General features: G+C 39.6%; 4 protein-coding genes across 4 annotated transcripts in view; 1 reads left to right on the forward strand and 3 right to left on the reverse strand.

Moving 5' to 3' along the window:
• LOC134657817 (facilitated trehalose transporter Tret1-like) overlaps positions 1–25,470 on the reverse strand; it is a 404,724-nt gene that overhangs the window by 298,736 nt on the left and 80,518 nt on the right. The window lies entirely within an intron of this gene.
• LOC134658176 (ecdysone oxidase-like) lies at positions 2,257–8,362 on the reverse strand. The gene is made up of 4 exons (XM_063513785.1): positions 8,317–8,362; positions 4,329–4,462; positions 3,869–4,032; positions 2,257–3,628 (listed from the first exon to the last, which is right to left on the reverse strand). The coding sequence occupies exons 1-4, from the start codon at positions 8,360–8,362 to the stop codon at positions 2,257–2,259; spliced, it is 1,716 nt and encodes a 571-aa protein (XP_063369855.1).
• On the forward strand, positions 9,225–15,274 carry LOC134658177 (facilitated trehalose transporter Tret1-like). The gene is made up of 8 exons (XM_063513786.1): positions 9,225–9,424; positions 9,795–10,024; positions 10,833–11,010; positions 12,450–12,595; positions 12,970–13,102; positions 13,562–13,776; positions 14,595–14,780; positions 15,056–15,274. Exons 1-8 carry the CDS (start codon positions 9,355–9,357, stop codon positions 15,272–15,274), a joined length of 1,377 nt encoding a protein of 458 aa, XP_063369856.1. The 5' UTR covers positions 9,225–9,354.
• LOC134657890 (facilitated trehalose transporter Tret1-like) lies at positions 15,327–23,726 on the reverse strand. Its single transcript, XM_063513467.1, has 8 exons — positions 23,617–23,726; positions 23,055–23,284; positions 22,079–22,399; positions 21,653–21,764; positions 19,456–19,533; positions 17,998–18,215; positions 15,910–16,092; positions 15,327–15,580 (listed from the first exon to the last, which is right to left on the reverse strand). Exons 1-8 carry the CDS (start codon positions 23,651–23,653, stop codon positions 15,335–15,337), a joined length of 1,425 nt encoding a protein of 474 aa, XP_063369537.1. The 5' UTR covers positions 23,654–23,726; the 3' UTR covers positions 15,327–15,334.

A 25,470-nucleotide genomic window follows, 5' to 3' on the forward strand; every position in this document is an offset into this window, starting at 1 on the left:
GTCATCTTCTGGACAAATGCCTTCCCTAAAGATTTCCAAAACGAACGTTCGCGCCCCATGCTCATCCAATAGTCGTTATTCCTAAAAAATGTGTAACGTTATTCACATATCAATAATAACATTATAACGGTTGACGTTATAACGTCCCCATCACTAGACTAATTGCATCCTGGCTATATTATTTTTCCTTACCGAGTCTGCCGACTACAGACAGACAAAAATAGCGTGAACTCTAATTACGTCTATTTAAAACTAATCTCAAGGTCACTGTTAACTGTTTATTCTTCACTCTGTAAGCAATTTATTATGTGCCCTTTGCAACCCAGCAGGCAATCTCCGGTCAAAGACACTTTTACGCATTTACGGTCGCCGGCCGCGGCCCACGGAAATGTTTTATCTCATGCGTAGTTAGTATGTTGGTTTCATTCACACTGATGGTTCCCGTTATCCCCGTATTATGACGTAGTAAGTGCAAGAGACGATGACACATGTTGAATTTTATAACAAAATCTAGTTCAATAGATAGAAAATGAGCAAGTTATCACAATGAATTAGACAAAATAAATGAAAATGATAAAAAAACACAAGCAAAAAACAAAATTAAATTAGAAACTACATTGTAATGTTGCCGACGTCCTGTATCACCCCGTATTTCATTTTTTATAAACAATTTAATGTAGTTCATTATAGGCAGCAATCGAACTTAAAAGTCTTATCTCCGATAATATTAGGCCTAAAATATATTTAATAAAAAATACAAAATATAGTCTGTTTACCTATACAGGGTGATTCATGAGACGTGAGCAGGACTAAGTCTACACAATCAGTAAATGTAACAGAATCGTTAACAACAATATTTAAGTAAGTAAAACAATCACGCTTTTTTTCTGTTTTTATACTTTTTGGTAAGGACAAATTTAATAATCTACAATCATGGATACCCTACAACATTTAATTAACAAAGATAAAACCTTTTTAACCGTTATGACAATCCTTTGAGTATGAAGAAAATAAAATGTCACACTTGAGTGAGATACGATTTTTCAAAAGTAACCAGACTTCGATGACATTCAATTTAGCACTTGTTATGGATAATACAAAGAGGGTGACCATACATGTCGTAAATAAATTATAACTTTTTTTTAAACAGTATAAAATAAATTAAAGTTAAGCTCACAAATACTAGTACGAAACAGTTGTTTATAGCTTACTGTATGCGTAGGCTTGATCTTGCTCACGTCTCCTGAATCACCCTGTATATTACAGGAAAACATTAGAAAGGACAAAGTGAATAGTCCTTAAGAAAAAGAAGTGTGATCATGGAACCCTCGGGGCGCGAGAGTTCACTTGCACTTGTTTACAGCACGTGTTAAACTTTAAAAATACTATAACTTCTGGATGAGATTAGTTCAGGACCGGGACAAGTGGCGTACTAGAAAAGAGGCCTAATGCTCAGCAGCGGGCGATAACGGGCTGATATGATGATGATGATGATGATGATACCATATATGCAAATAACATTTCTCATACGTTTGTTATGTATTCAGTATGTCTTTTTGTTATTTCCTTATCAATATTGTTATTTGCCGACACACAAGTTTATAGAAAGTTTCCTAGCTACGAATACATAATAATTATTAATTACGCGTACGGGAAAGGGTTATGATTTATGTAATATACTTAGATACATAAAAATAATATATATGTGTAATATATCTTTATCTTTATCTTTATTAAAATACTCGTACGAGCGTGGGTTTATAATACGAGCTAAAAGCGAGTTTCATAAAAACATTACAGGAGTGTTTTAATTTTCTAATTCTTTGTTTATTTTAACTTTATTGCACTTAATATAATTATACAACAATGTACAAATGGCAGACTTAATGCCGAATGGCATTCTCTACCAGTCAACCATAGGGCCAAGCAGAGATAGGTATTTACAATCATGTACAGTTACCTACTTACACTACTTTATCTAAACACATATTAAAAACACTGAACACACGTTGACACGTGAACACAATACACACACACTGTGATGTATTGTGTTCACTTATTCAGGAACCACGTATTATGATCCACATTACGGCATTTGATCACACACTCAATAAAAGGTCATCTCGACATCACGACTGATACTAGAAATGAGGTCAAATCAAATTCCATTGTTTTTCAGAGATTTTCCACGTTAGAATGTCATTATTAAAGCCATCATGATGTTATTATTTGTATTACGCAATAAAGTACGTTATTTTAATCGTTACAGGGAAACTTTTTATATCCCTCAAACTTCCCATATTCTTCTTTAATCAAATCAGCCGCCTTCTCAGCGAGCACCACTGTCGGCAGAACTGTCGCCGACTCGGGTACAGACGGCATCGCACTCGCATCTACCACTCTCAAGTTCTTCATATCCTTCACCTTAAATCCATCATCAACGACGTCTCCCATGGCACACGTGCTGCTGCTATGGTACAATGTAGCAGCCAGGTTCTTGACGTAACAAGCCCAGTATTCGTCACTGTCAAATGCCAGTCTATCACATTCTGGTAACGGTGGTCTAACGAGTCTACCTCCCGCTTTCTTAAAGTATGACGTATCTTTAACTTTTACTACCTTTCTAACAGCCTCCACCATTCGGTCAACGTCACTTTGATCAGCAAAGTAATTGTTATAAATCATAGGCGGATCTCTAGGATCAGAGCTTCGGAGACTTACTCTACCTCTAGATTTTGGTTTTTTCAAGGTAGCGAGGATGAGCATTCTTTCTTTCGCAGGCTGCGTAAGGTAAAACGATTTAGTAACCTCTAAGTTATAGTTAAAATTAACAAACATTACATAGAAAAATAATGGAGTGAAAGATCCAAATAGCAAGCTGTAGTGTGCTAGATCCAAAGCTCCCGATGAAGAAGTAAATGCACCGGCGACTAGCGATCCCGGGAAGGAAGCTAAATTCGTCGAAAGCCCCGTCGTCAAGCCAGATGTCAGATCAGTCTGCCCAGTTATCACTACAGGGGCAAATACTTGATCCTGAAACCCGTGTCCTACTGGTAAGTCTTTGACTACCGGAATACCGAGGTCCTCTAAATCTTGCTTTGGTCCTAAACCGGATAACATCAATATCTTTGGTGAATTAAACACCCCAGCTGAAAGAATGACCTCTTTTGCATATACGTTAATTTTACCATATTTAGTATCTACGGTTACACCTTTTGCTTCTCCATTATCAATTAAAATTTTAGTCACATGCGCTTCTTTCAATATGTATAAATTCTTCCTGTCTTTGCAAGATAGCAAGTATTCTTCTGCCGTACTAGCTCTTCTGCTTGCTTTGTCAGTAATCATATAGAAAGCTTCACTGGTGCCGTTCGGGAATGGAATTAAGGGATCGTTAAGAATGTTCATGCCAATTTCTTTGTATGCTTTGAGCATAACTTTATTTTTTTGTCTTAAAAGATTATTAATTTCTTGAGGTTTCGCACTGATAGCTCCTTTATCGCAATGGTATTCGGATGTGGGGCCGGACATTATCTTTTTATCCAGCATTTTTTCTGCCTTCTTGAAATACTTCTGCACATAGTCATAGTCACGTCCAGCCCATTCACCGTAATCACCTTCAGGCCCCCTGCAACATAACAGTTTAAATAAGATAATGAAGAAACTACAAATTGTGAAATGTAATAGAAACTTGGATTCTGCGTCAATGCCATCATCCGATTACGTTTCTAAAACGTAACCTTATCTATCTAGGTACCTACTTTTAAAACATGGCGTTTTGAATAGTTCAATCTCAATCATGTACCCATCAAAAACCCAACAACCACCAAGGTTTTCTCCTTCCAAATTTCTCATCCCAAATGAATACCTCTCGTTCAAAAGATGTCCAATCGAAGAGCATCCGCCCAGCACTTTCCCGGCGGTGTGCGTCGTGCGTCCGCCGCGCTGCGCCTGCGACGCTCTCCCGTCCACCTCCGAGTAGTAATCCCAATCCATTTTCCCGTGCGTCAGTAGAGGCCAAGCACCGGGTATCTAAAAATTATAATTTCTCTGTTGAAGTTTTAACTTTAGGCTACCGCTCGACATGGTTTCTAACATGACCCCTATCATCGATCGTTCATTAAATCGTTTACCTATCTGTCGACTGGCCTGCCTAGCCTTTTCAAGTATCACACCACATTTATCATCTTCACACGTATGATATCCGTCTTTTCTTACTACTCAAGCGTGCAAGGATTTCAACCCTAATCAAGTCTTAATTCTGTAACAGATATAAAAAAATGCTACTGCATCAAATGTAGCATAGGTACTTCAAGAGTCTAACTTACCACACTTGTCAAGGCAGGATCCCCTCCAGCCTCAATGCACAGCACACGCCAATCTGCCACCTCAGACAGACGATTGCTCAGCACAGACCCTGCTGTGCCGCAACCCACTATGATGAAGTCGAAGCGATCACCATCTGATGCCACAAAAATAATACTAAATTATCATTGTTGATTAGATTTCAGCGACTGACTACTGAGAGCAATTCTATATCTCTTCTTGTCGTAGGTAGTCAAATGAAACACTGGGGTGCGTAGCCAACATGCCAATCGTTTACGCTCCGTAGCGAATGAAACTTAACTGTCACTGTCGCAAGTGTCGCACCAATAGCGTTTCTTTGCCGTAGCGCAAGCGATTGTCACCGGCTAGGCACCCTGTAAAATTAAAACCGCTTACGCTTAAATTTAACGGGCTGGCCACGACATTGCGCGACTGGCTTCAGCTTAGGCGACAACCATAGGTTGGAGCGATACACAGCGATCGGACATTTCGTTCCCGCCTATGGTTGTCGCTTTAGCCGAAGCCAGTCGCGCAATGTCTAGGCCAGGTCGTAAGATCTCCCTATCGGAAAAGGGTAGGTACGTACGTAGAAAGGATGAAGACTGGAGAATATGTATTAAAGAACAATACAGGAAATATTGCACAATAGTAGATTGTAAACCAAGGGATGAATGAAAGGCATTCATTTCTGGAGAGGTTTGACACTCGAACGTAGCGAGAGTGCCAATAGTCCGGGGCTGAAATGATTTCAAAAAAAAAAATCGCACTTGGAACGTAAAATGCTCTAGTGCAGAAACGTATAATTTTCTGCACACCTTTTAGAAAATTACCTTTTTTCAGAGCATGAGAAATGAAAAATTTGTTAATTATTACCTCGCACCGAACTGTTTTTCGGCCAGGAAGTATTAAAAAAATAGGACGATAGTAATATCAACGCGTTGAAGGAGTTGACGACCGCACCGATAGCCACATCGGGATCAAACGCATGGCCTACTACAGATGATATAATATCCATTTCAATTTTACTGAAAATTCAACAGGTGGAATCTTTATATAGGTACGGCATATCTTTATAACGGTTAATTCTAAATACACAAGTTATTTGGGGCAAGGTTAATAAACAATATTTTCCACGTTGACCACGTTCCTTGAGACAAGTATCATTGTCATTATTAAGTAGATCAGGGTTCGCCAACCTTTTTAAGGTTCCATAGTCAACTAGAAAGCCTTATATTTTCGCCATATCCGTCTGTCTTAGGGTATAGGGCTATAGGGTATAAATTTCTTTTTAATCGTTGGATAGATCTTTCAAAACCAATAAGGGTTTTGGTAAAGTAAATTAAATAATCGTTCCGAAAGAAAAAATATATAAGGACATCACACCTTAAGTATATAGTGACTGATATTGGCCGGGTACACGATGGCTGCGTGGCCTAAAGCTTTGATTTCCTAGGATAGCGGTGCGGTCCATACGGTCATATAGCGGCCGGTCTCCATACAAAATGCTAATACTACATCCCTCATCATTCGCTTGCCCTTGTCCCGTTCACTTGAGGTCGGCGCAGCATGTCTTTCTCTTCCATACCTCTCTGTCGCCCGTCATCTCATTATTCACTTCGTTCGTTTCATATCATCTCTCACACAGTCCATTCACTCCTCGGTTTTCCTCAGCGTTGGCCGAAAGTTAATGCAAATTGAAAATGCTGGCCATTAACCATTATAAATTGAATCGTAAACTATAATCGTCCTATACGGTTTAAGGTTCAATTTATAATGGTTAATGGCCAACATTTTCAATTCGCATTAACTTTCGGCCAACACTGGTTTTCCTCTCCTTGTACTTCCCTCCACATTCATTCGTAATACCTTTCTCGTCACATGACTTTCAATGCCTCCACATCACATGCACGTGCCACGCTAGGCGGTTTAGCCTTAGGTACTTTTTCTGTTATGCATCCATATTTAGCAGTATTATTTTGTATGGAGACCGCCACTGTATGACGGCACGTTTATCCTAGGAAAACAACGTCCGCATCTTTACCGGAAAACAGGAAGTAAATATTATGTGTGTATTTAATATTATTATGTCTATATAGGTAGGTAGGTACATAGGTACTCAATTGTTGTTTAATTACAATTATTACAAATAGCGAATAAGGTATGTTTTATTGTTTGTTTCCAGATAACTGATTTCTGAATACATACTGACAATTAAAGTTATCAAAACGTTAACGTACTTCCAATATACCTAAAAATTGGGTGAGTAGGGTTCGCGGGGAGGGTTGGGTTATGAATGGGGAGAGAAGGGATGAAAGGGGGGTGAGATGGAATTTTAAGGCTACTGCTACAAAAATAATGTATTCCAATTTAAAATGGAGCTATAGTACTCTTAATAAAAAAAAAGCGTATATATAATACTCATAATAAAAAATAAAAAAGCGGCCAAGTGCGAGTCGGACTCGCCCATTAAGAGTTCCGTATTTAGGCGATTTATGACGTATTAAAAAAAAACTACTTACTAGATCTCGTTCAAACCAATTTTCGGTGGAAGTTTACATGGTAATGTACATCATATATTTTTTTTAGTTTTATCATTCTCTTATTTTAGAAGTTACAGGGGGGGACACACATTTTACCACTTTGGAAGTGTCTCTCGCGCAAACTATTCAGTTCAGAAAAAAATGATATTAGAAACCTCAATATCATTTTTAAAGACCTATCCATAGATACCCCACACGTATTGGTCTGATGAAAAAAAAATTTTGAGTTTCAGTTCTAAGTATGGGGAACCCCAAAAATTTATTGTTTTTTTTTCTATTTTTGTATGAAAATCTTAATGCGGTTCACAGAATACATCTACTTACCAAGTTTCAACCGTATAGTTCGTATAGTTTCGGAGAAAAGTGACTGTGACATACGGCGGACAGACGGACAGACAGACAGACAGACAGACAGACAGACAGACAGACAGACAGACAGACATGACGAATCTATAAGGGTTCCGTTTTTGCCACTTGGCTACGGAACCCTAAAAACGATCCAACAATCTTCCAAAATCACCTTTGTATGAAATCCCATCTCACTCCAATTACGAGGGACTACGGGGTGAGGTGGGATTTCCTGTTTATCGTCAAAGTTATGAAATAGAACTACCCAAAATAAAATAAAAACTAAAATACAAACGTCCGGAACACTTATTATATACACCATTCAGTTTGCATATGTAAAAATAAAATGTTATCGAGGTTTGAATTACTTTGAATATCAGTTTTGCCCCTACTCACCCCATTTTACGGTGTTACCTGTACACTGAAAGGAATATTCGAGAAATACAACTATGAAATTATGAAATACACACTGCGTAATTGCATATACAATCTCGAGCTCGAGGGATCCATGCAAATCTACCAGTACTAAGACAATAAACATTGTCAATTTGTGACGATAAATAGTATGTATTAGGTATGCATTTTTAGTCTCTGACAATTTAGGCTTCTAGCTTTGTCCACAACGAAGTTTCGTGGAGTCAAACATGTTTTGAATGGCTGCATAATAACCTCCGCCCTTTTTTGAAGTCTGTTAAAATGGGTGTGAGGCCACCCCACACTAGCGTCTTTTGAGCGTCGGCGTTTAGTCAGCGCTATGGAAAATGGTGTCGCTGCGCAGTTGCGCCAACGTTGCGTCCTGCAGTAGACATAGAGTTGACTAGACTCCGACGCTCGGAAGACTTGGCGGCGGACTGCCGTGCCCCTGTTACAGTGCTCATAGTAACGATAATATTTGCTGCCGCACAGCTACAAGTAGGTATTTCTAACTTTTGGCTTTACACAGGCTGTTTAAAAATTAAAGGTGTAGGTAAAAATTAAAAGCGATGTATTTTTTAACATTGCAGTTTTATTATTCTACTCCGTACTTATATGTATTTGTATAAGTAGGTAAGTATATTCGATTAAAATCTGACGATACTTTTAAACCACTTAATTGTCTTACCGATGTTTGATAAAACATGACTTTTTCGCAGGTTGGCATCCTTCATACTCACGTTACACGCATCACTCACGTTAGACCGGGCCGTGTCTGGGCCGGAGCTTCCGGCGCTTACTTTTTTATGACAGATGACAGGTGATCACTTGATACTTTCCATAGAAAACGAAGCTCCGGAAGCTCCGGCCCGCACACGGCCCGGTCTAACATGAGTCAACCTTAATTTCATAATGCGTTCGAAAGTTGGCCGTGAATTCCTCGATGGCCATTGATTAGGTACGAATTCTGACAAGAATCTACATATATCATCGCATCTGCGCACAAAAGTTTACGAATATCGGTTGAGAAAAAGAGACCTTAGGCGCTACCGCGAAAAATTAAAATCGAAGTCTCTATCGCTTGAATAGGCAAAAGCAAAAGGGGCAGAAAACGAAATTTTGATTTTCGTTTTTGCGAAAGGCCTTCAGTATGGGAGAAGAGCCGAACGTATGAAAGCATTTTTTCCCAAGCTAAAATAGAGATACTTCGCACTTGGGCAAAAACGATTTTCTTAGAGTAACATTCCATTTCTGACCGCAGCTGCACTACTGGTACTGAACGCGTCGCTGTTACTGTCAATTTCCATAGTAAATTGAACAGTAGTGCAGCTGCGGTTGGAAATGGACTGTCACCTTTAGACTAACCACTAGGTTTTCATTTTTTTTATTCCACTCGTGAAATCTACCGTTTCTCAACAACCTGTTTATGCCACTATCTCTCTATCATCGCCATTATACAACCTCCACAAATAATCGCAATCTCTGCTCTTTGTTTATCGGGTTTTCACGTGTTTTGCTTCCTAGTTACTTAATTCATAGAAATAGTGTTTCCATATGAACTCTTGTCAGCACAGTCTTTTTAGTACTACTCTACGGATTTCATGGTCCCACCTCCCACTATTATATAAACAGTTCCTCAAATATATGTATCCACCATAAATCACAAAGTGGTATAAATTGTTGCTGGAAGATTGACTTTCATCCAAAGTAAATACAAATATTAAGAATGGGAGTAGAAAAGAAAATCGAAAAGGAAAATGGGCATACGTATGTCCAGTGGCTATCTGGTGTAGTTGGTAAGTCAACATGTTTTTTACGTCACCTAAGCGACGCTACGCGAGAAGAAAATCTCAATTATCGGCCAAGGCAAGACGTAAAACTTTATACAAACAACGGGCGGTAATTCGTAAAGCCCCAGATCGCGCGTATGGCCCTCAGCCACAAACACCTGCGACCTGGAGCATTTACGAATTCACCTCCCTAGGTATGTAATGTACTATTATGGTACTCCTACACTTCAATCTATTATTTAAAGGCATTAACGTCACAGAAAAAATTAAATCTGCACACATACTTCTGAAAAAATAGAATGTCTGTCTAGTCCTCTTATCTGTGTGGAATTCAAGAGTCTGTAAACCAGATCTAGTAAATCAAAATTTTTTCCAGCAAACTCTATATTGTTCACCTACGGCCTACAAGCCGGCTGGATGTCGCCGTCCGCCAAGGTCCTGCAATCCAGCTCCTCGCCGACGGGCGCTCCGCTGTCGGACTCCACGCTGGGCTGGGTCGCTAGTCTCATGCCCATCACTGCCTTATTCACAGTGCCTCTTTTTGCCTACCTCGCAGACAGGATTGGTAGGAAGAACAGCATATTGCTTATGACTGTTCCACAACTGGTGAGTGATAGCTTTTCAGTTCTAACCCAATTCATTGGATCATTGGCCATCTCACCCTAACCCAAGAAGATGCGGAAGACTATTACGGTACTGATCCGCTGTACAATAAACAATACAACTTCAAAATGGAATACAAGTGAGCGCTATTTCAGAGAGCCGCCAAACACGAAAATCTAAATTTCTTTATCTGCCTTTCTATCGCTCTTGCATAATAGAGCGATACAGACAGAGGCATAAAGTCTGTGCGGAAAGAGAAGAGTCATAGAATGTATTGGTTTCCGCGCAGACTACACAGAAATTTGGTTTTTCGCGTTAGGGAATCAGATGGCCTGTGTATATTAATCACATGACTAAAGAACATTTAAAGGTGAACTGTGTGTCTGATTACTGGAGTTTTGCTACTATAGTTCGTTTTTTTAGCATTAGAAAGAAGGTAAGCGATCTTGACATGTCTTTATTGAAAAACGCTTTTTTAAAGTCAGTAACTATTACTTATGGAAGCAGAAGAATATAAAAATGATCGCATTAGATTCATAATTGTTACATATTTGCCATTATTTATATTTTTAAAACGTGTTTTCAATAAAAAAGACGGATTGTTGGATGCAGTCAACGTTACAGATAAAGTAAAAGATAAAGATAAGATTTAATATAGTTTATTCAAGGTCTGTGCGGAAAGAGAAGAGTCGTGGAATGAATTTATACATTCCACGACTATTCTCTTTCCGCACAGACTCTAGACATATCACATTACGCTTATGAACGTCAAATAAAGCTACACAAGTAGAAATATTTGTCCTCATTTCAGGGGTGCTGGCTTTTCAAGCTGTTCGCCAAGAACTTGACTTGCCTCATCATAGCCAGGATACTGTTCGGCATATCCGCCGCCGGCTGCTTCAGCGTCGTGCCCATGTACAACAGGGAGATTGCTCGGGATGATATCAGAGGGCGCATGGGTTCCATGTTGGCCTTCTTTCTTAATCTAGGTAACTTTTCATTATCGTTGAAATTCTGCTGTAAAGTTTTTACCCCCATTTTTGTCAAAAAAAGTTTTCCCTTTCAATGTGGCTTTAGTTATTTGTACAACAAGAGATCAAAGTTTGATATTTCTTCGAGTGCTTATTTTGAGTCCCGTGCAAGTAGGGCTTCCAATACCGGGATCCCGGTATTTCGGGATCCCGGGATCCCGTCTTTTTAGACGCATTTTTCAATACCGGTATTTTTAAAGGCAATACCGGGATCCCGGTATTTTTAAAAATGAGGGAAATGCTCAGTATAAACCCTTTAAATTCAATATATATATATTGAATTATAAATTCAATGTATCAAAAAATTCAAAAAGCTTACTAAACGTCAGACGCATCTAGAGTTAGACCAAGAAAAGTCTGCAACGATTTTGATAGCACGCACAGTGCAAATGTTATTGTAAACGTCAAAATTCTATGAAATTATGACGTACAAATAACACTTGCACTGCGTACTGCGTATGCTATCAAAATCGTTGCAGACTTTACTTGGTCTAACTCTAACTGGTCTCTAACCCTCATTTTATTATTGAAACAAGATCGTTGCCTATGCGTCAGATAAATATTTGGTGGTTGGTGGTGGATGAATCCTGAAGTTATGTGACTGATGAATATATGATGATAGTGACATTAACATTAACATAATTAGTTCTTATAATTTTATCAAAAAATAAAACGAAAGAGCAAGGATAACTGTAATAATGGCAAATCAATTTTAACGGAAAATTTAAAAAATGTTGTCTGGTTGGTTAAGTTGGACTACAAATGTGACTGGTGAGGTGAAGTCAACAAATTGGATAAAATTATTGCCTACCTGGAGTGCGAAATAAAATTATTGCAGATAGCGGCATTAATTGTTTATTGTTGTAATAGCTTTTAGAACATTTCTGGTATTCCAGTGAGCCTTTCTAATTCCCCTTTTTAATAAAACTATATATTTTTAAGGGATTCATATCCAATACCGGGATCCCGGAATCCCGGTATTGATGAAGACAGTTTCGGTATTAATACCGGTATTGTGAGAAGTCCGGTATTTGGAAGCCCTACGTGCAAGCGAAAGATTCTATAGTAGATTCACGAGCGTAGCGAGTCTGCGTGCAGCTGCAGCGTAGCGAGAATCTCTCGTACCTTCCTTAGGCAACTCAGCAAGCTTCGTTGCCTAAACACGGTACTCGACTGAAAAGTTCTCCATTATATCACGATTGTATAAAATACTATTCTGTTCTGGACCAGGTGAAAAAAATGAGTCCGTTTTACACATTTTACTCTACAATTTTGGATGGTGGGGCGGCCGAAGCCCTGATATCTCTGAGTGTATAAAAATTACGAGTTTTGCTCTACTATCTGAAATTCCAGGGTGGAACTTAATTTTCTAGCTAAAAAAAGCTCATGTTTTCCAGGTATACTAGCGATGTACGGAATGGGAGCGTGCCTGGACTACTATACGGTATTGTATATCGTGGTCTGGACGCCGATCCTGACTTTCCTCTTCATGCTGCTCTGCCCAGAGTCTCCCGGATACTTGGTGAAGATTGGGCGTTTTGAGGTATATAAGAAGTTAAGAACCTATTTATAAAGATCATAAAGGATCACTCACGCTAGACCGGACCGGGGCGCTTCGTTTTCTATTGAAAGCACCACGTGATCACCGATCAGCCGTCATAGAAAATTACATGTCACGCTAGACCAGGCCGTGCCCGGGCCGAGGCGACCGATCCTATGATCACGTGGTACTTTCCATAAAAAACGAAGTTACGGAAGCCCCGGCCCGCAGACGGCCCGGTCTAACGTGAGTCATCCTTAAAACAACCGCGTGCTTTGGAACGTTAAATCCGTGAGTCAGGGAGGATGACAAAACTGTGGTAGTAACGCTTCTGTAGTTGCCATCCGACTGTAATCTTAAATATGATATTTTCACAGGATGCAGCCAAAAACTTATCACGTCTCAGAGGTCTACCCAGTAGCGACAAATCCCTGCAAAGTGAAATGGACTACATGCGAAAGCAAGACGAATACTACAAGACACTCCCGAATCTCTCGTTGATAGTTATATGTAAGTATGATTACGGCATGTTCATTCGTCTATCTACTCATTTATACTACTCAAAAATAACTTACTTAACCTTCAAAACCGAAAATGGCTGTGATGCATTATTAGTATTATTACCGGTATTTTGAGTCGCGGGGTAACTATGAACATGCATTGGTTTCTGAACGCTTTCATCGTGTATTACTGTTAAGGTTGCCAACTACATCATACAATTCTTAAGCTAGTGTTCAAAAATCCACTCTCTATTTCTCGAAATCATGCTTCTACGCGGTACCTCAGTACCTAACCTCAGTTTACGATACGCATTCCCGCGGGGAGAGCCCGCCGTGAACCGCCGGAACTTGACATGCTTCGGCCAAAACTCCTCTCTCATGAAACTCGCTAGCCATTCAGTCGGCTCACTACAAAACAATTAAGATTCAGACTGTGCCGAAAACAATAACCAATTGAAAATGTTTCCAGTGAGAAATAAGGCTTGGCGCAAAGGCTACTTGATTGCCACGCTCCTTATAAGCGTCCAGGCTCTGGCTGGTAACTTCGCGCTGGTGACCTACGGCGCCAACATCCTATCGGCAGTGGTCGACATGAACGCTGAGCTGCAGACGCTCAGCTTCCCTGTTATCATGATGCTCGGCTCCATCGTGTCTATTTGCGTCATGGAACGTGCCAGGAGGAAGGTAAAAGTGTCATTGATAAGATTTTCGAGCATAGTAAACAAATATAATGGTCAATACAACATATTAATTACGCCATTTACGCCGTATAAAAAAATCGAGTTGAAAATGCACGTACGTACGTATTAGCTTTGAGCCCTCCTGCAGAACACCCACACCTAATTTTATAATTATTATATAAATATACTGACGAATACCTAGCATAATTTAGATTTAAGACTATTGCTGTGCCCTACCAGGGTCCATGTGAAACTCACTTTCACTATGTAACACCAATGTAACAACCATGGATGCAATAAATAAATTATGAATTATTATGAATTACCTAATACTAAACGATATTCCGGTAGTCTCTTTTATAACATTTTATTAAACGTTTTCATAGGATCTAAATTTTGTATGACATAGTTTTAGTACATAGTAATGTTCAGATATTTTTGAAGGCTAAACCATTTCTGCTACTGACTGAACAAGTATGAAGTAGTATCCTTTTAGTTGGTAGGTATTGAGGTGCAGATTTCCACCGTTCACATGGCGATTTTAGGGTTGTGATCTCGTGATCCCGAATGTCTGAAATCTGAAGAAGATTTCCCAAAGGACCGATATGAAAATAGAGAAAGAAAAGGTACCCCTGAACCCATATGTTTCGTCTACTTGAGTGCCTCTATCTTAAAGCATTTTTGGTATTCAACAATCACGACCCCAAAATCACCAAATACAATTACTTATCTCTAATCTATCGTGTCGACCACCAGCGGCTCGTTTTACAAAACCAAACCGTATTTGAGTTACTGCCATTTTTAGTAGCTGTTTTTTTTTAGACAATCCTCCTATTCTCCTACGTGGTGTCAGGGTTATCGCTGGCCAGCCTGGCGACGATGATGATGTTGCCCGACATTGCACCAGAATGGCTGCTGCTGCTGGTCATCGCCTGTTCCATGTTCGTGTATGCTTTGGCTGTGCTGCCTGGTCCAGTTATCATCATGTCTGAGATGTTCAACATTCAGGTGAGGGACGGAATAGGTCAAAGGATTAGAGTAGCAGAACGCACACTTTTTTTATTCTTGAAACTGATTGTATACGTGATGAACAACATGACAAAGCCGGTGATAATGATACAGATGATCCTCAGTCCGGCGCATACCTTCTCCAGCAAATATCTAATAAGTAGCTACTATTCATAAGTGCTTGTTGCTAGGCCTACATGAATATATTTGAACTTTGAACATATCGTTGGCACAACGGGGAGTATTTTGACCCAACATTATTATCCTACTTTCAGGTCCGAGCAAAGCTGATAGGCGTAGTGACGTTCCAGGCATGGTTCATGAGCTTCACTCAGCTGGCTGCCTTCGCTCCGATCACCGCGGCACTGGGCATGCACACATACTTTTACATCTGCGCATCAATGAATCTCCTCGGAATTGTTACAGTCCTGGTACTCATGCCCGAAACCAGAGGGAAAAGCATTGAGGAAATCGAGGATCAATTGAAGAAATAAGTAGTTCTATAGTAAACTGGTGATTTAATAAAAGGTCAAGGTAATTTTTTTTTATTTAATCTACGCATGCGTCGGCACGGATCTTCTCTTCTTACTAAACAGCAACTGTACAGCATCAACGGGCAGTCCTTTAGTCTCAGGCAAGAAGAACTGCGTGAATACCGCCGTGGCAAAGCAGACCACGGCGAAGATGTAGAAGACGGGTCCTAACCCAATGGCAGTGACGAGAGGGTTGAAGATTAGGAGGAGGATGAAGTTGCATAGCCACGCCCACTCGACTACCAACATGGAGACGAAGCTTTTAATCTGGAAGACAATGGCTGTTATTAGTTTGTATGCATATTAAGATACAATAGATATGAATGTAGATGTAGATTAAATGTGATCATTAATATCAATAAATCATCTTCTTCCTCGTTTCTTCATGACCGAGGGTCGCAACTACATGTGGTGGTTATTTTGTGCAAAAAAAACTCTCTATTCTGCACATCCGCTTTCCTAATAATAAGTGCCTGTGTAGATCCCTGGCAGGGCTTTTTTACAATGTCAACCTAGTCCACAGTAAGCTAAAATCTCATCATCCACCACGATCGCTAGTGAATAAAAGAATGTAGTTTAATAAAGCCATAACATACCTCAGGCAAGAACACCTCCGGGCTCAATATATATGGAATGGTGCCAGCCCCGAGCGTGTACACTATACAGAACGCGAATATGAAGACAGCAGTTACACTGTGCGGGGCCCAGTGCAGGTGAATCTGGGAGCCGAGCAGCACGCAGCAAACGCCCGCCGCGATGGACGACCAGATCATGAGGGGCTGGAAAAGAGCTCCGTTAGTACCTAAATCAGCCAGGCTAGCACGTGATAAGCGCGACAGTATCTCGCAGCAGACTTCCCGTCCCTCTTTTATTAACATAGAAAAAGACGAGTAGTCAAAATATCTCGCCACGAGATACTGTTGCACCAATCATGTGCTAGGCCTACTGTGGGATGGTATTGTGGAATGTAGAGAGACGTGGCGGCCTCGCCACGCCATTGCGCGACTGACTTCTTCTAGGCTAAGACGACAACCATAGACGGGAACGAAAGGCCGATCGCTGTGTCTCGCTCCAATCTATGGTTGTCGCCTTAGCCGAAGCCAGTCGCGCAAATCGCGCGCAATGTCTTGGCCAGGCCGTAATAGTACTCTCTAGACGGGTATTGTGCCTGGGACCGAAGTCCAAGAGTTGGTTAGGAGTTGTATATTGTAATTTAAATTCGGAACTCCTTAAGCGCGATCTAGGAAGTGCTAACGCCATCTGTTAGAATCTTGTGGCGCGACGTTGTCATTGACAGAAAAGTTGACATAGTATCATTAACTAGCTGATACGGGTAACCTTAAAAAAGTCTAATGTATTATTTTGTTGTGACCTCGAGTCATTTTCGTAAATGCTTCATAAGGGTACAATTCCACTGTGTAGTTCATCTAATGGGGCCTTCGATCAACACGGAAGGGATGCGGCATTCGCACTATTTCCCCTCTGCCTAGGTACAAGATCAACTGATCTAGCGCGGGTAATAAAACTAGTTGCGCTCGGATTTTTAACTAGACCGAGTCCAGACGCGCGAGTGAACACAGCAGCAGAAAAAAATGCCTAATTGCTCGGTTTTTTGTTATAAAAAGAGGTCGGGGACATCAAATTTACAAAAAGAAGGTGTTACATTTCACACGTAATATTTTTTTTACATGTCATACGTTTAATTATATTTTTCTACTCCAGCACTTAAATGTGTCAATTAAATGACTGACAGTGATATCTAAAGCAATGTCATTTGAATGCTTTGTCTATAGGCTCATAAGATGACTGCTAGCAGTCATCTTATGAGTATAATACAACTGCTTTATTTTTTTTAAAGATACAAGTTCCGATCATCTTGATTGAAAGAGGTATGTTTTCATTTACAATAATAACTCTTTTTTTTTTTAAATAATAACTCAATTTTTTTTAAATAATAACTCTTTTTTTTTTAATAATAACTCTTTTTTTTAAATAATAACTCTTTTTTTTAATAATAACTCTTTTTTTTTTTTTTGCTGCAGCTGTCATAGAAAAAGTAATGTATGCAACAGCTCATAATTGGTTCTTAAAATTCTCGGGTCTTTTTTTACAAAACTCGACTACGTCTCGTTTTGTAACTTCGACCCTTGAATTTTAAGAACCCTTATTATATCACTGTTGCATAAACTACTATTAAACACAATTATTATATTTTAGTCTCATGTAATTGTTGGATTTATCGATTTTTCTCGCCCAGTACAAATTGCCGATCGGTCGAGCAACATATCCGACTTCTCATCTCTTGACGAAAATGTGTTAGTGTGCGTGTTGTGACACTTGTGACTCGTCCGTACACAAAAACAGATCGAGGTGTGCAAGATTTGTCTGTGTAGGGTGTCATTTTCTATGTATTTGTGTCGTCATTACAGATTGAATTTTGTATGCAAGTGTGTGAGAAGTGCGACTGTGTGCACGTTCCCCCCCGCGAAAAATGGCAGAAGGATTTGAATGTCAAGATATCGCTTGGGCCTATCCCTTCCGACCTGTCGGAAGCCCGTGTTGATCGAAGAATGGGGCCGTCGAATCTAAATATAAGGTTGCTAGACAACATATATTGTTTTCATGCACCGTATGACCCTGTGATGTTGAATATAGTCTGACTGTAAGTGAAGAAGTGTAATCACCTTTCTGCCAGTAAGATCCGTCAGGTAAGCCGTCGCCAATCCAGCAACAACGGTAATAATCGAGAACAGCACACTAGACACAGTCGCCGACATGGTGGGGATGGCCTCTGCGAAGAGGGGCTCGGCGTAGACTTGAACCGCCACTAGGCCTTGGAAGATGGAGGCTGTCATCAGGACCAACACTACGTAGAGCGCCCGGCGGGTCGGGTAGGATTTTTCTGGTAGTATAAACGGTTAATTAAGAGACAAGTTTTCTAGTACTAATACGGTTTAACTCGCGTATTTTAGCCATGTAACTGACATCTATACTAACACATTATGGACGCAATAAATATTTCAATTTCAAATGAAAAATCAGTTTCAATAGGGAATATTACTGCAATGTTTTGCCGCCAGAGTGCAGCACTAGCGACTTAAGTATACCATAGAGTAATGACGTTGATACATCAAGGCGGTTTGTTTATAAAGGGCCTACCCGGGCCACGCGAAATCGAAACAGCTATCTGCCTCTTTATCGCTCGAATATGCAAGAGTGATAGAGAGGTTAGATAACAAAATTTCAACTCTCTCGTTTACGGTAGACCCTTAGATTGTGACTTATTGTGGGAGTGGTGCCCCCTACGCAGACTTTCGTGTAATATTCCCTATTTGGAGTTTATTACGCTAAAATAAGGAAAACAATTGAATGAGTTTTCGAATGTCATTTTCTAGCGTCATGCGTAGTTGGTCTAAACAGGAAGCCTAGCCAAGGTGACAATCGTTGATAGAAAACTTCAATTGAAATTTAATGTACGGAAGCGTCTGGTTGACGTAACTGGTGACCGAGGAGCTGGCGGCTTCCTCGCACAACGTCTCAGGCGTATTAGGATTGCGATACAATGTCCTTGGCTCCTTAAGGGCGTATTTAGATTTAAGCTAGTTATCAATTTAGTTTAGTAGTACCGCTGTATAATTATATTTTCTTTCTATTATTATTTAAGAGCTGTGCTCTTGTCGGTGGTGCAATCTCCAACTCGTCCGGTCCTCTGCCAACTCCTTAACCTTCTAGTATGACATGACCTGAACCTTTTCTTTTATTTGGTTGAAATAAATTTTCCTCGGACTTCCTCTTCTTCTCTTTCCCTCTATTTTTCCTTCTATGATGTTCTTAAGGAAGGTCGTGTCTTAGCAGATGTCCAATTAGTACTCCTATTCAATTTTCTATTGTCTTTATTATATTTATTTTCTCTTCAATCCTATCTAGAACCCTAACATTTGATATTTTTTCTGTCTAACTAATCCCTCCGGGATGTAAATTTCTCTGTTACATAAATAAAGTGCCCATGTACGGAAATAGCAAGTGACGTTTTCACTTTTCGTTTGGCGTAGATGTAAGATTGTCACCTTGCCTACGCCCTCGTATTCTGTCACCATAATTGACGATTTAGACAAAACTGATGAGGAAACAATAAAACTTACTAATAAACTGAAGAATCGACAGCTTCTCTTTGGAACCAGCTGTCGGCTTGGGCTTCAGTTCTACTTCTTCGGGTGTGTCTGAAAACAAAATATAATAAATATTAATGAGTTTATTGCCTGTGGTTCTGTCATGGTAGAAATAGTATTGTAAACACAATGGAGAAAAAAAAGAAACTAAACGTTAAAATTAAAACTAAATATTAATTGACTTGAAATTGCCAGACACATCGCTAAAACTGTAAAGAAGAAGATGGTTGCAGATTAAGGATGACTCACGTTAGACCGGGCCGTGTACGGGTCAGAGTTTCTGGCGCTTACTTTTCTATGACAGATAACCGCTGATCACATGATACTTTCCATAGAAAACGAAGCTCCGGAAGATCCGGCCCGGACACGGCCCAGTCTAACGTGAGTCATCCTTTATGGTCAATCGCTATTGCTCTCTTATAAGCGATGGTCAGAAAATTATCCGCTTTCCATGGAGAACATACATTTTAGAAACAAGAAATTTTTGGCCGAATCAGGTTTTTAGAAGTTTTTCATACTGTCGGAATTTGACTCGCAAGGCATAGACACAGCCACTAGTTTAACTGATGCATAATCTATGTTGCTCAATTGGTACTCGTAACAGTTAGCATCAATAGCAGCGGATGAAACAACGTTTTAAAAATATCTGCCGTCCAGGAATTCCTTTCCAAATAGTGATAAATCTGTACAGTTCGCGTGCTAAACTATGTGTCACAGTCTACTTGTTCTACACTATAGAGACAATATAATATTATGTTTTGTTAAGCTATTAGAAAATGGTACTTGATTCCATAGGGGGGAAATATCAAACTTTGATCTCTTGTTGTACAAATAATTATTTTGTCCTGTTAAATAGACTTCGGGATTTCGGAGGTTCATACAAAATCCGCACGCATCATTAGTTGGGTACACTTCAACTAAGATTAGCTGAAATATTATTATATAGTTGGTCAAATCAAATTGTCAGTAAATAGGAACAAAAAAAAACTATACTCATCCTTTTCTTTTGGCTGCTAGTACTAGTATAAGACAAATATAGTATGATTGTCTCTGTATATGTTTGAAATGAGACAGTTTTTTGACAAACTATAATTTCGCAGTTCAAAGGCAAATCATTTTCACAAAGGGAAGAATTAACTCAGGCAACACCAAATGTAAGATTGGTATTGATACTTAATAAGATGTGTTTTTTGTGGACCATAGTTGAAGTAGGTACTTACTGGACTATAGTTATACGTAGTTATCTTGTGATAAATTTAAAATTGAAACAGAGGGTCGCAAATGGCTCTGTATCTTAATATTTTTGTTACATATGTGTACTTACATGGTGACAATTCCTTTATTATGCTTTTTTATTTTTGTGCATGGGGCAGTTTGTGTTTCAATAGGTACGATCATACTAAGCAGCTAAAATAACCAAAATGTTGTGTCATATACTCGTACAATATAGATAATGTTAAGGCACGCGGATGAAGATTAAATCTCTTGATAATTATATTTACTCCTCTCTGCTAATATGTTGTAAACTATGTAAAAGGATTTCCCAAGTAAAATCACGTAATATTATGACTGACAAAAAAAAACAAACAAACAAGTGGATATGTACCTACTGGCGACGGGTCTATTGTAATTTGTAAGTTTGTGCGTTATATTTTTACCCGATAGGTACTTCCTGAAAATCATTTTCCACACATCTGTACGAACTTTCATCCCCTATTTTTAACCCCAGACGCAAAAAGAGGGGTGTTATACATTTGACGCTAATGTCTGTATATGCGTCTCTCTGTGGCATCGTAGCTCTCAAACGGATGAACCGATTTCGATACATTTTTTTACGTGAAAGCGAATTTCCTTGCAGGGGTTCTTAACTATGAGTGATAAAAATCGATCCTGACGTTTGAAGAGTATCAGCTCTTTTTCAAAATGATGTTAGTAATATTTTGGCATAATAGCGTAGCGAGTTTTTAATATTTTTTAATTTTCATTGTTAACGGATGACTTTCGGGATTCAAAGCCTATTATTGATTTGTCCAGATTTTATTATCAATGTACTAAATTGAATCTAAATCAGTTGCTTTTTTGCACATACTCAAAAATGCACGTAAATATAATATTGGTAAGATTTTAAGATTGGCAAAATGTCAACATTATCTTAATCTTTAGAACATACCTGGAGAGTCCCAATCCGGGTTTAATGTTCGGCGAATAGCCTCTATTTCTTGGAATATCGCTTTGGAATCTTTCACCTTATTTCTGTAGAAGGCCAATGACTCTCTGGCTTCCTGAAAAAATGTGAAGTAAATTTATGTTAAAGATACTGAAAGTATTCCTTTTAAGTGAATAAGCATGTAAATTGAACCTTTCCATGAAAATTCTATCCTGGGACCGACGGCGTGGGATCATTAGGACTTACTCGTAACATGAACATAAAAGATAAGATAAAGATAAAAGATAGTTTCTTCAAGTAGGCATATTACAATGCTCTTATGAACGTCAAATAAAGCTACACCGGCTCCAACCTTACGCCTCTGCCTCGAGAAGATTTAAATCCCCCCTCAATTAAGAATTTAGTTCAGTATATCTAAGCAATAATTACCTCTTCCCTTCCCTTCATCATTAAAAACACGGGCGTCTCCTTCAACCAACTCAGGAGCACAATACCCAACACCGCAATAGAGAGGCACACGTAAACCATTGGATAGTAATCCATCCAACCACCTATAGCGTAGGACACGATCATCCCTACAGCGTAGAAGATCATGGCTCCTGCAGTCATGCCTCCCCGTAGGGAATCTTCGCAGAATTCACTGATATACACTGGTACGACGAGGAAAGCCGCACCTCCGATGCCAGAAATGAAGATGGCTGTGAGAAGGACTTCTACTCTGTTCGAGGCTATCACCATAGCCCAACATACCTGCAAAAAGCGTCTTTATGAACCTGGGAAACACCGATAACTTGTCGTTAGCATCCGAAAACAGATAATTCAAAGTTAAAGTTATTGGAAACAGACAAGCTTACGGTTATGCTTCCAATCAGTTATAGTTGCGTAATTCAAAAGCTCAAACTAAGATGCTTACAAAGGGTGCCGTAGATAGGTGCAGGAAGTGGCATTTTATGTCATTTGTTGCGACTTCATGCTCATAGGTATATAACATAAGATTAGCTGTTTATATCACTAAAAGTCTACCAAAAATTAAAATTCCTCTAGCTAATTTATTAATTAGATAGGTATTGCACAATTTCTGGCTAAGTATAGAACATTTACGAAGATCATAAACTCTTTAGCGCGCTAGCTTAACAAATAAACGTAACGTTTGTTTGATTGCAGAGATTTTGTGTGATATGTTCAGCTAAACCCGACTTAGCTCTCCTTGTCACGTCACACACCTTAATAAAACGGCTGTTATGTATAAACAATAGTGGCGTTATTCATAAACGGCTGCTAACTTAATCACTTGATGATCGTCGTTTGTCCCTATCCGTCGTTGTGCTATAGGAGGGACAAACGATGATCATCAGCTGATTAACTTAGCAGACGTTTATGAATAATGCCGTAGATCTGTACCAACCACATGCATCAGCGAGAACAATATCGAGCAGTATTTCCGTCCAATGACATCCAGTAAGACGCCAGCGACCGGCGTGGCGACGAGGGCCCCGATGGATGACAGGCTACCAAAGAGCGCCTGCTCGGCCTCCGTCATGGGGCGGTGCAGTGTGGTGTTCTCGGAGCGGAACAGTAGGAGGGTTGATGAGGGCCAGGTGAACGTCACACCCATGCTCATGCACAGCCAGCAGACTGGAGAAAAGGTAACAGTCAGTTCATATATATTATTCTGCATAGGAATATGTATAGTGGCTTTCTGGATTTTTTTACGCCTTAGTAAGATGGAATATAGTGGAGAAATTGGGACGGGTTCCACCGTGGTGGGGTGGCCAAGGGGTTCAAGGCGTTAGCGCAAAGTAAGCGGGAGAGTTGAGTCAATGCACGGTGTCGTGCGCTGAACTGATAATTCCGCTACTCGATGCTAGATGTCGACTACGAAAATAATATGCGTTTTGGTACCAAAACTGATGTATGCTTACTATATTTCTCTATCATCCAGTCAAATTGAAGTCACTTAGACTTACCCACACCAGTAGAAAGTAATTGCTTTAGTAGAGACATCTTCCCAAAACCCTCAATTTTTTTTACACCTCCTTACTCGTCCCCGTCTTACACAACACTGTTGTCAATAATCAGATTTCTTAGACTATCACTAGATTCATGAGATATTTAACAGCCAGAGCAAACAATTTAAAACCATTAAGGGATTAACTTTACAAGCGTCGTAATACGGGTCTTACGTCTGTAAAAGCCATGTCAAAACTAAGTGTCGTCTGTTTATATATATTTTCGTACGATATATTTTTCTTTTATGTTAAAAATATACCTTATTATGGGTTTAATTCTGACAAAAACCAACTTGTCGAAACAATTTGAAAAGTATTTTCTAACACTGAGAAAAGATGGAGTTCTGAGGTAACAAATACTAAAAAAACATAATTATAACCGAATATAGAACCTCCTCCTTTTGGAATCAGAATAAATTTATTATTAATTTCAGAAGTTAAAGGTAAAAGGGAGGAATCTTATTATTTTTTAAATTTCTGTTTTACTACTTTGTCGGCTTGATCGATATATGTATAGGTACCCATTCTAAATTGCAGCTTTTTAGTACTAACGATCACTAAGCTAAGCCACGGACGGACTGACAGACAGACAGCATGGCGAAACTATACAGTTCTTTTTTAATTGACTACGTAACTCTAAAAAATGTAACTTAGTGCAAGTAAGGTATACTTCACCGTTTATTAGTGAAATAGAGATAAGCATCCAATAAATGACGTAGGTATAACATGATTAAGGTCATATTTTTAGCTTAAATTAAAATGATGAAGCACAAACATACATATTTACTTGTTTACACACCTTTGGCCATATCCCAAACGAATAGGGACGCGATTCGAGATAGTTATTCAGTATGCTATTAACGGCGGTCGACTTGTTATGACGTCCAATGTCCGATGCGTCCGAAGTAGTTTTAGTCTGTCAAAGGACTGTCTCATTTCAAACATAAGACAGAGAATCATACCATCTTTCTAGTACTAGCACCCAAAAGAAAAGGATGAGTACCTATAGTTTTCATGGTTCTTACTGCGTGACAAATTGGTTTGACCAACTATAAACACTGTGACAGTATACATACATATAGCACACAGCCGACTCCAAGAAAGTCGCGATGCAACAAGGATGTTTTCAACTTCAAGAAATTGGAGAAGAGAAGAAAACCAGCTCGTCAGAATCAGTGCGGTACCGCACCGACTGGACCCAACCATTTGCTGCGTTACACCACTTACACCGTCGACGCTTCCCCATCCATCTACAGTCTACACTATCTTACGAAGGCCGATAACATCGTAAGTATGTAAGAGTAAAGGTTCCGTCACACATGCGCGTTTTCCGGGCGGGGCGGGAGGGTTTTAATATGTAAAAGCGGCGCGCCCCGCTCACGTGCCGCCCGCAAAACGCGCCTGTGTAATGGCCTCAAAGTCCGGATTCATTCTGAGGGTCGCGAAGTTGGAATCTCGACACAATGCGAGTTTTATTTATTTGGGCTTGTGTTATGTGGTGAGGTTCTTGGCTACCTGCTTGACTTGTTACCTCACTACCAGTTTCTGTGCCTCAAGTTGTGTCCTCCGCACACAATTTTGTTTTGGTCAGTGAGCTGACGGACAGACTGACGCACATAACGAAACTATACTACGGAAACTTAAAAAACAGACAACCGAATTGAGAACCTCCTCTTGAAACATTGAAGTCGGCTTAAAATGGCGATGGGATGACTTTTTTTATATTATAAATGGGCTTACTCATGGCCACAGACTAGCCGAGGCGAAGACGTGGTCTACGATGGAGCGAGCCTGCCCAGAAGGTGCCTGTTC

The sequence above is a fragment of the Cydia amplana genome, chromosome 21 (genome assembly GCF_948474715.1).
Source record: "Cydia amplana chromosome 21, ilCydAmpl1.1, whole genome shotgun sequence".
NCBI lineage: Eukaryota > Metazoa > Arthropoda > Insecta > Lepidoptera > Tortricidae > Cydia > Cydia amplana.

What these genes read in the sequence shown, in the direction of transcription:
- LOC134657890 (XM_063513467.1), bottom strand. Translation starts at nt 23,653, where the DNA reads ATGTCTCTACTAAAGCAATTACTTTCTACTGGTGTGG. An exon ending in ATTACTTTCTACTGGTGTGG is followed by an intron (nt 23,285 to 23,616) that starts GTAAGTCTAAGT and finishes CCTTTTCTCCAG; the next exon opens with TCTGCTGGCTGTGCATGAGC. An exon ending in CCCGGATTGGGACTCTCCAG is followed by an intron (nt 19,534 to 21,652) that starts GTATGTTCTAAA and finishes TTTTGTTTTCAG; the next exon opens with ACACACCCGAAGAAGTAGAA.
- LOC134658176 (XM_063513785.1), bottom strand. Translation starts at nt 8,362, where the DNA reads ATGAAGGATGCCAACCTGCGAAAAAGTCATGTTTTATCAAACATCG. An exon ending in TCATGTTTTATCAAACATCG is followed by an intron (nt 4,463 to 8,316) that starts GTAAGACAATTA and finishes TTGTGGCATCAG; the next exon opens with ATGGTGATCGCTTCGACTTC. An exon ending in GGACATCTTTTGAACGAGAG is followed by an intron (nt 3,629 to 3,868) that starts GTATTCATTTGG and finishes GTTATGTTGCAG; the next exon opens with GGGGCCTGAAGGTGATTACG.
- LOC134658177 (XM_063513786.1), top strand. Translation starts at nt 9,355, where the DNA reads ATGGGAGTAGAAAAGAAAATCGAAAAGGAAAATGGGCATACGTATGTC. An exon ending in GTGGCTATCTGGTGTAGTTG is followed by an intron (nt 9,425 to 9,794) that starts GTAAGTCAACAT and finishes AATTTTTTCCAG; the next exon opens with CAAACTCTATATTGTTCACC. An exon ending in TCTCTCGTTGATAGTTATAT is followed by an intron (nt 13,103 to 13,561) that starts GTAAGTATGATT and finishes AAATGTTTCCAG; the next exon opens with TGAGAAATAAGGCTTGGCGC.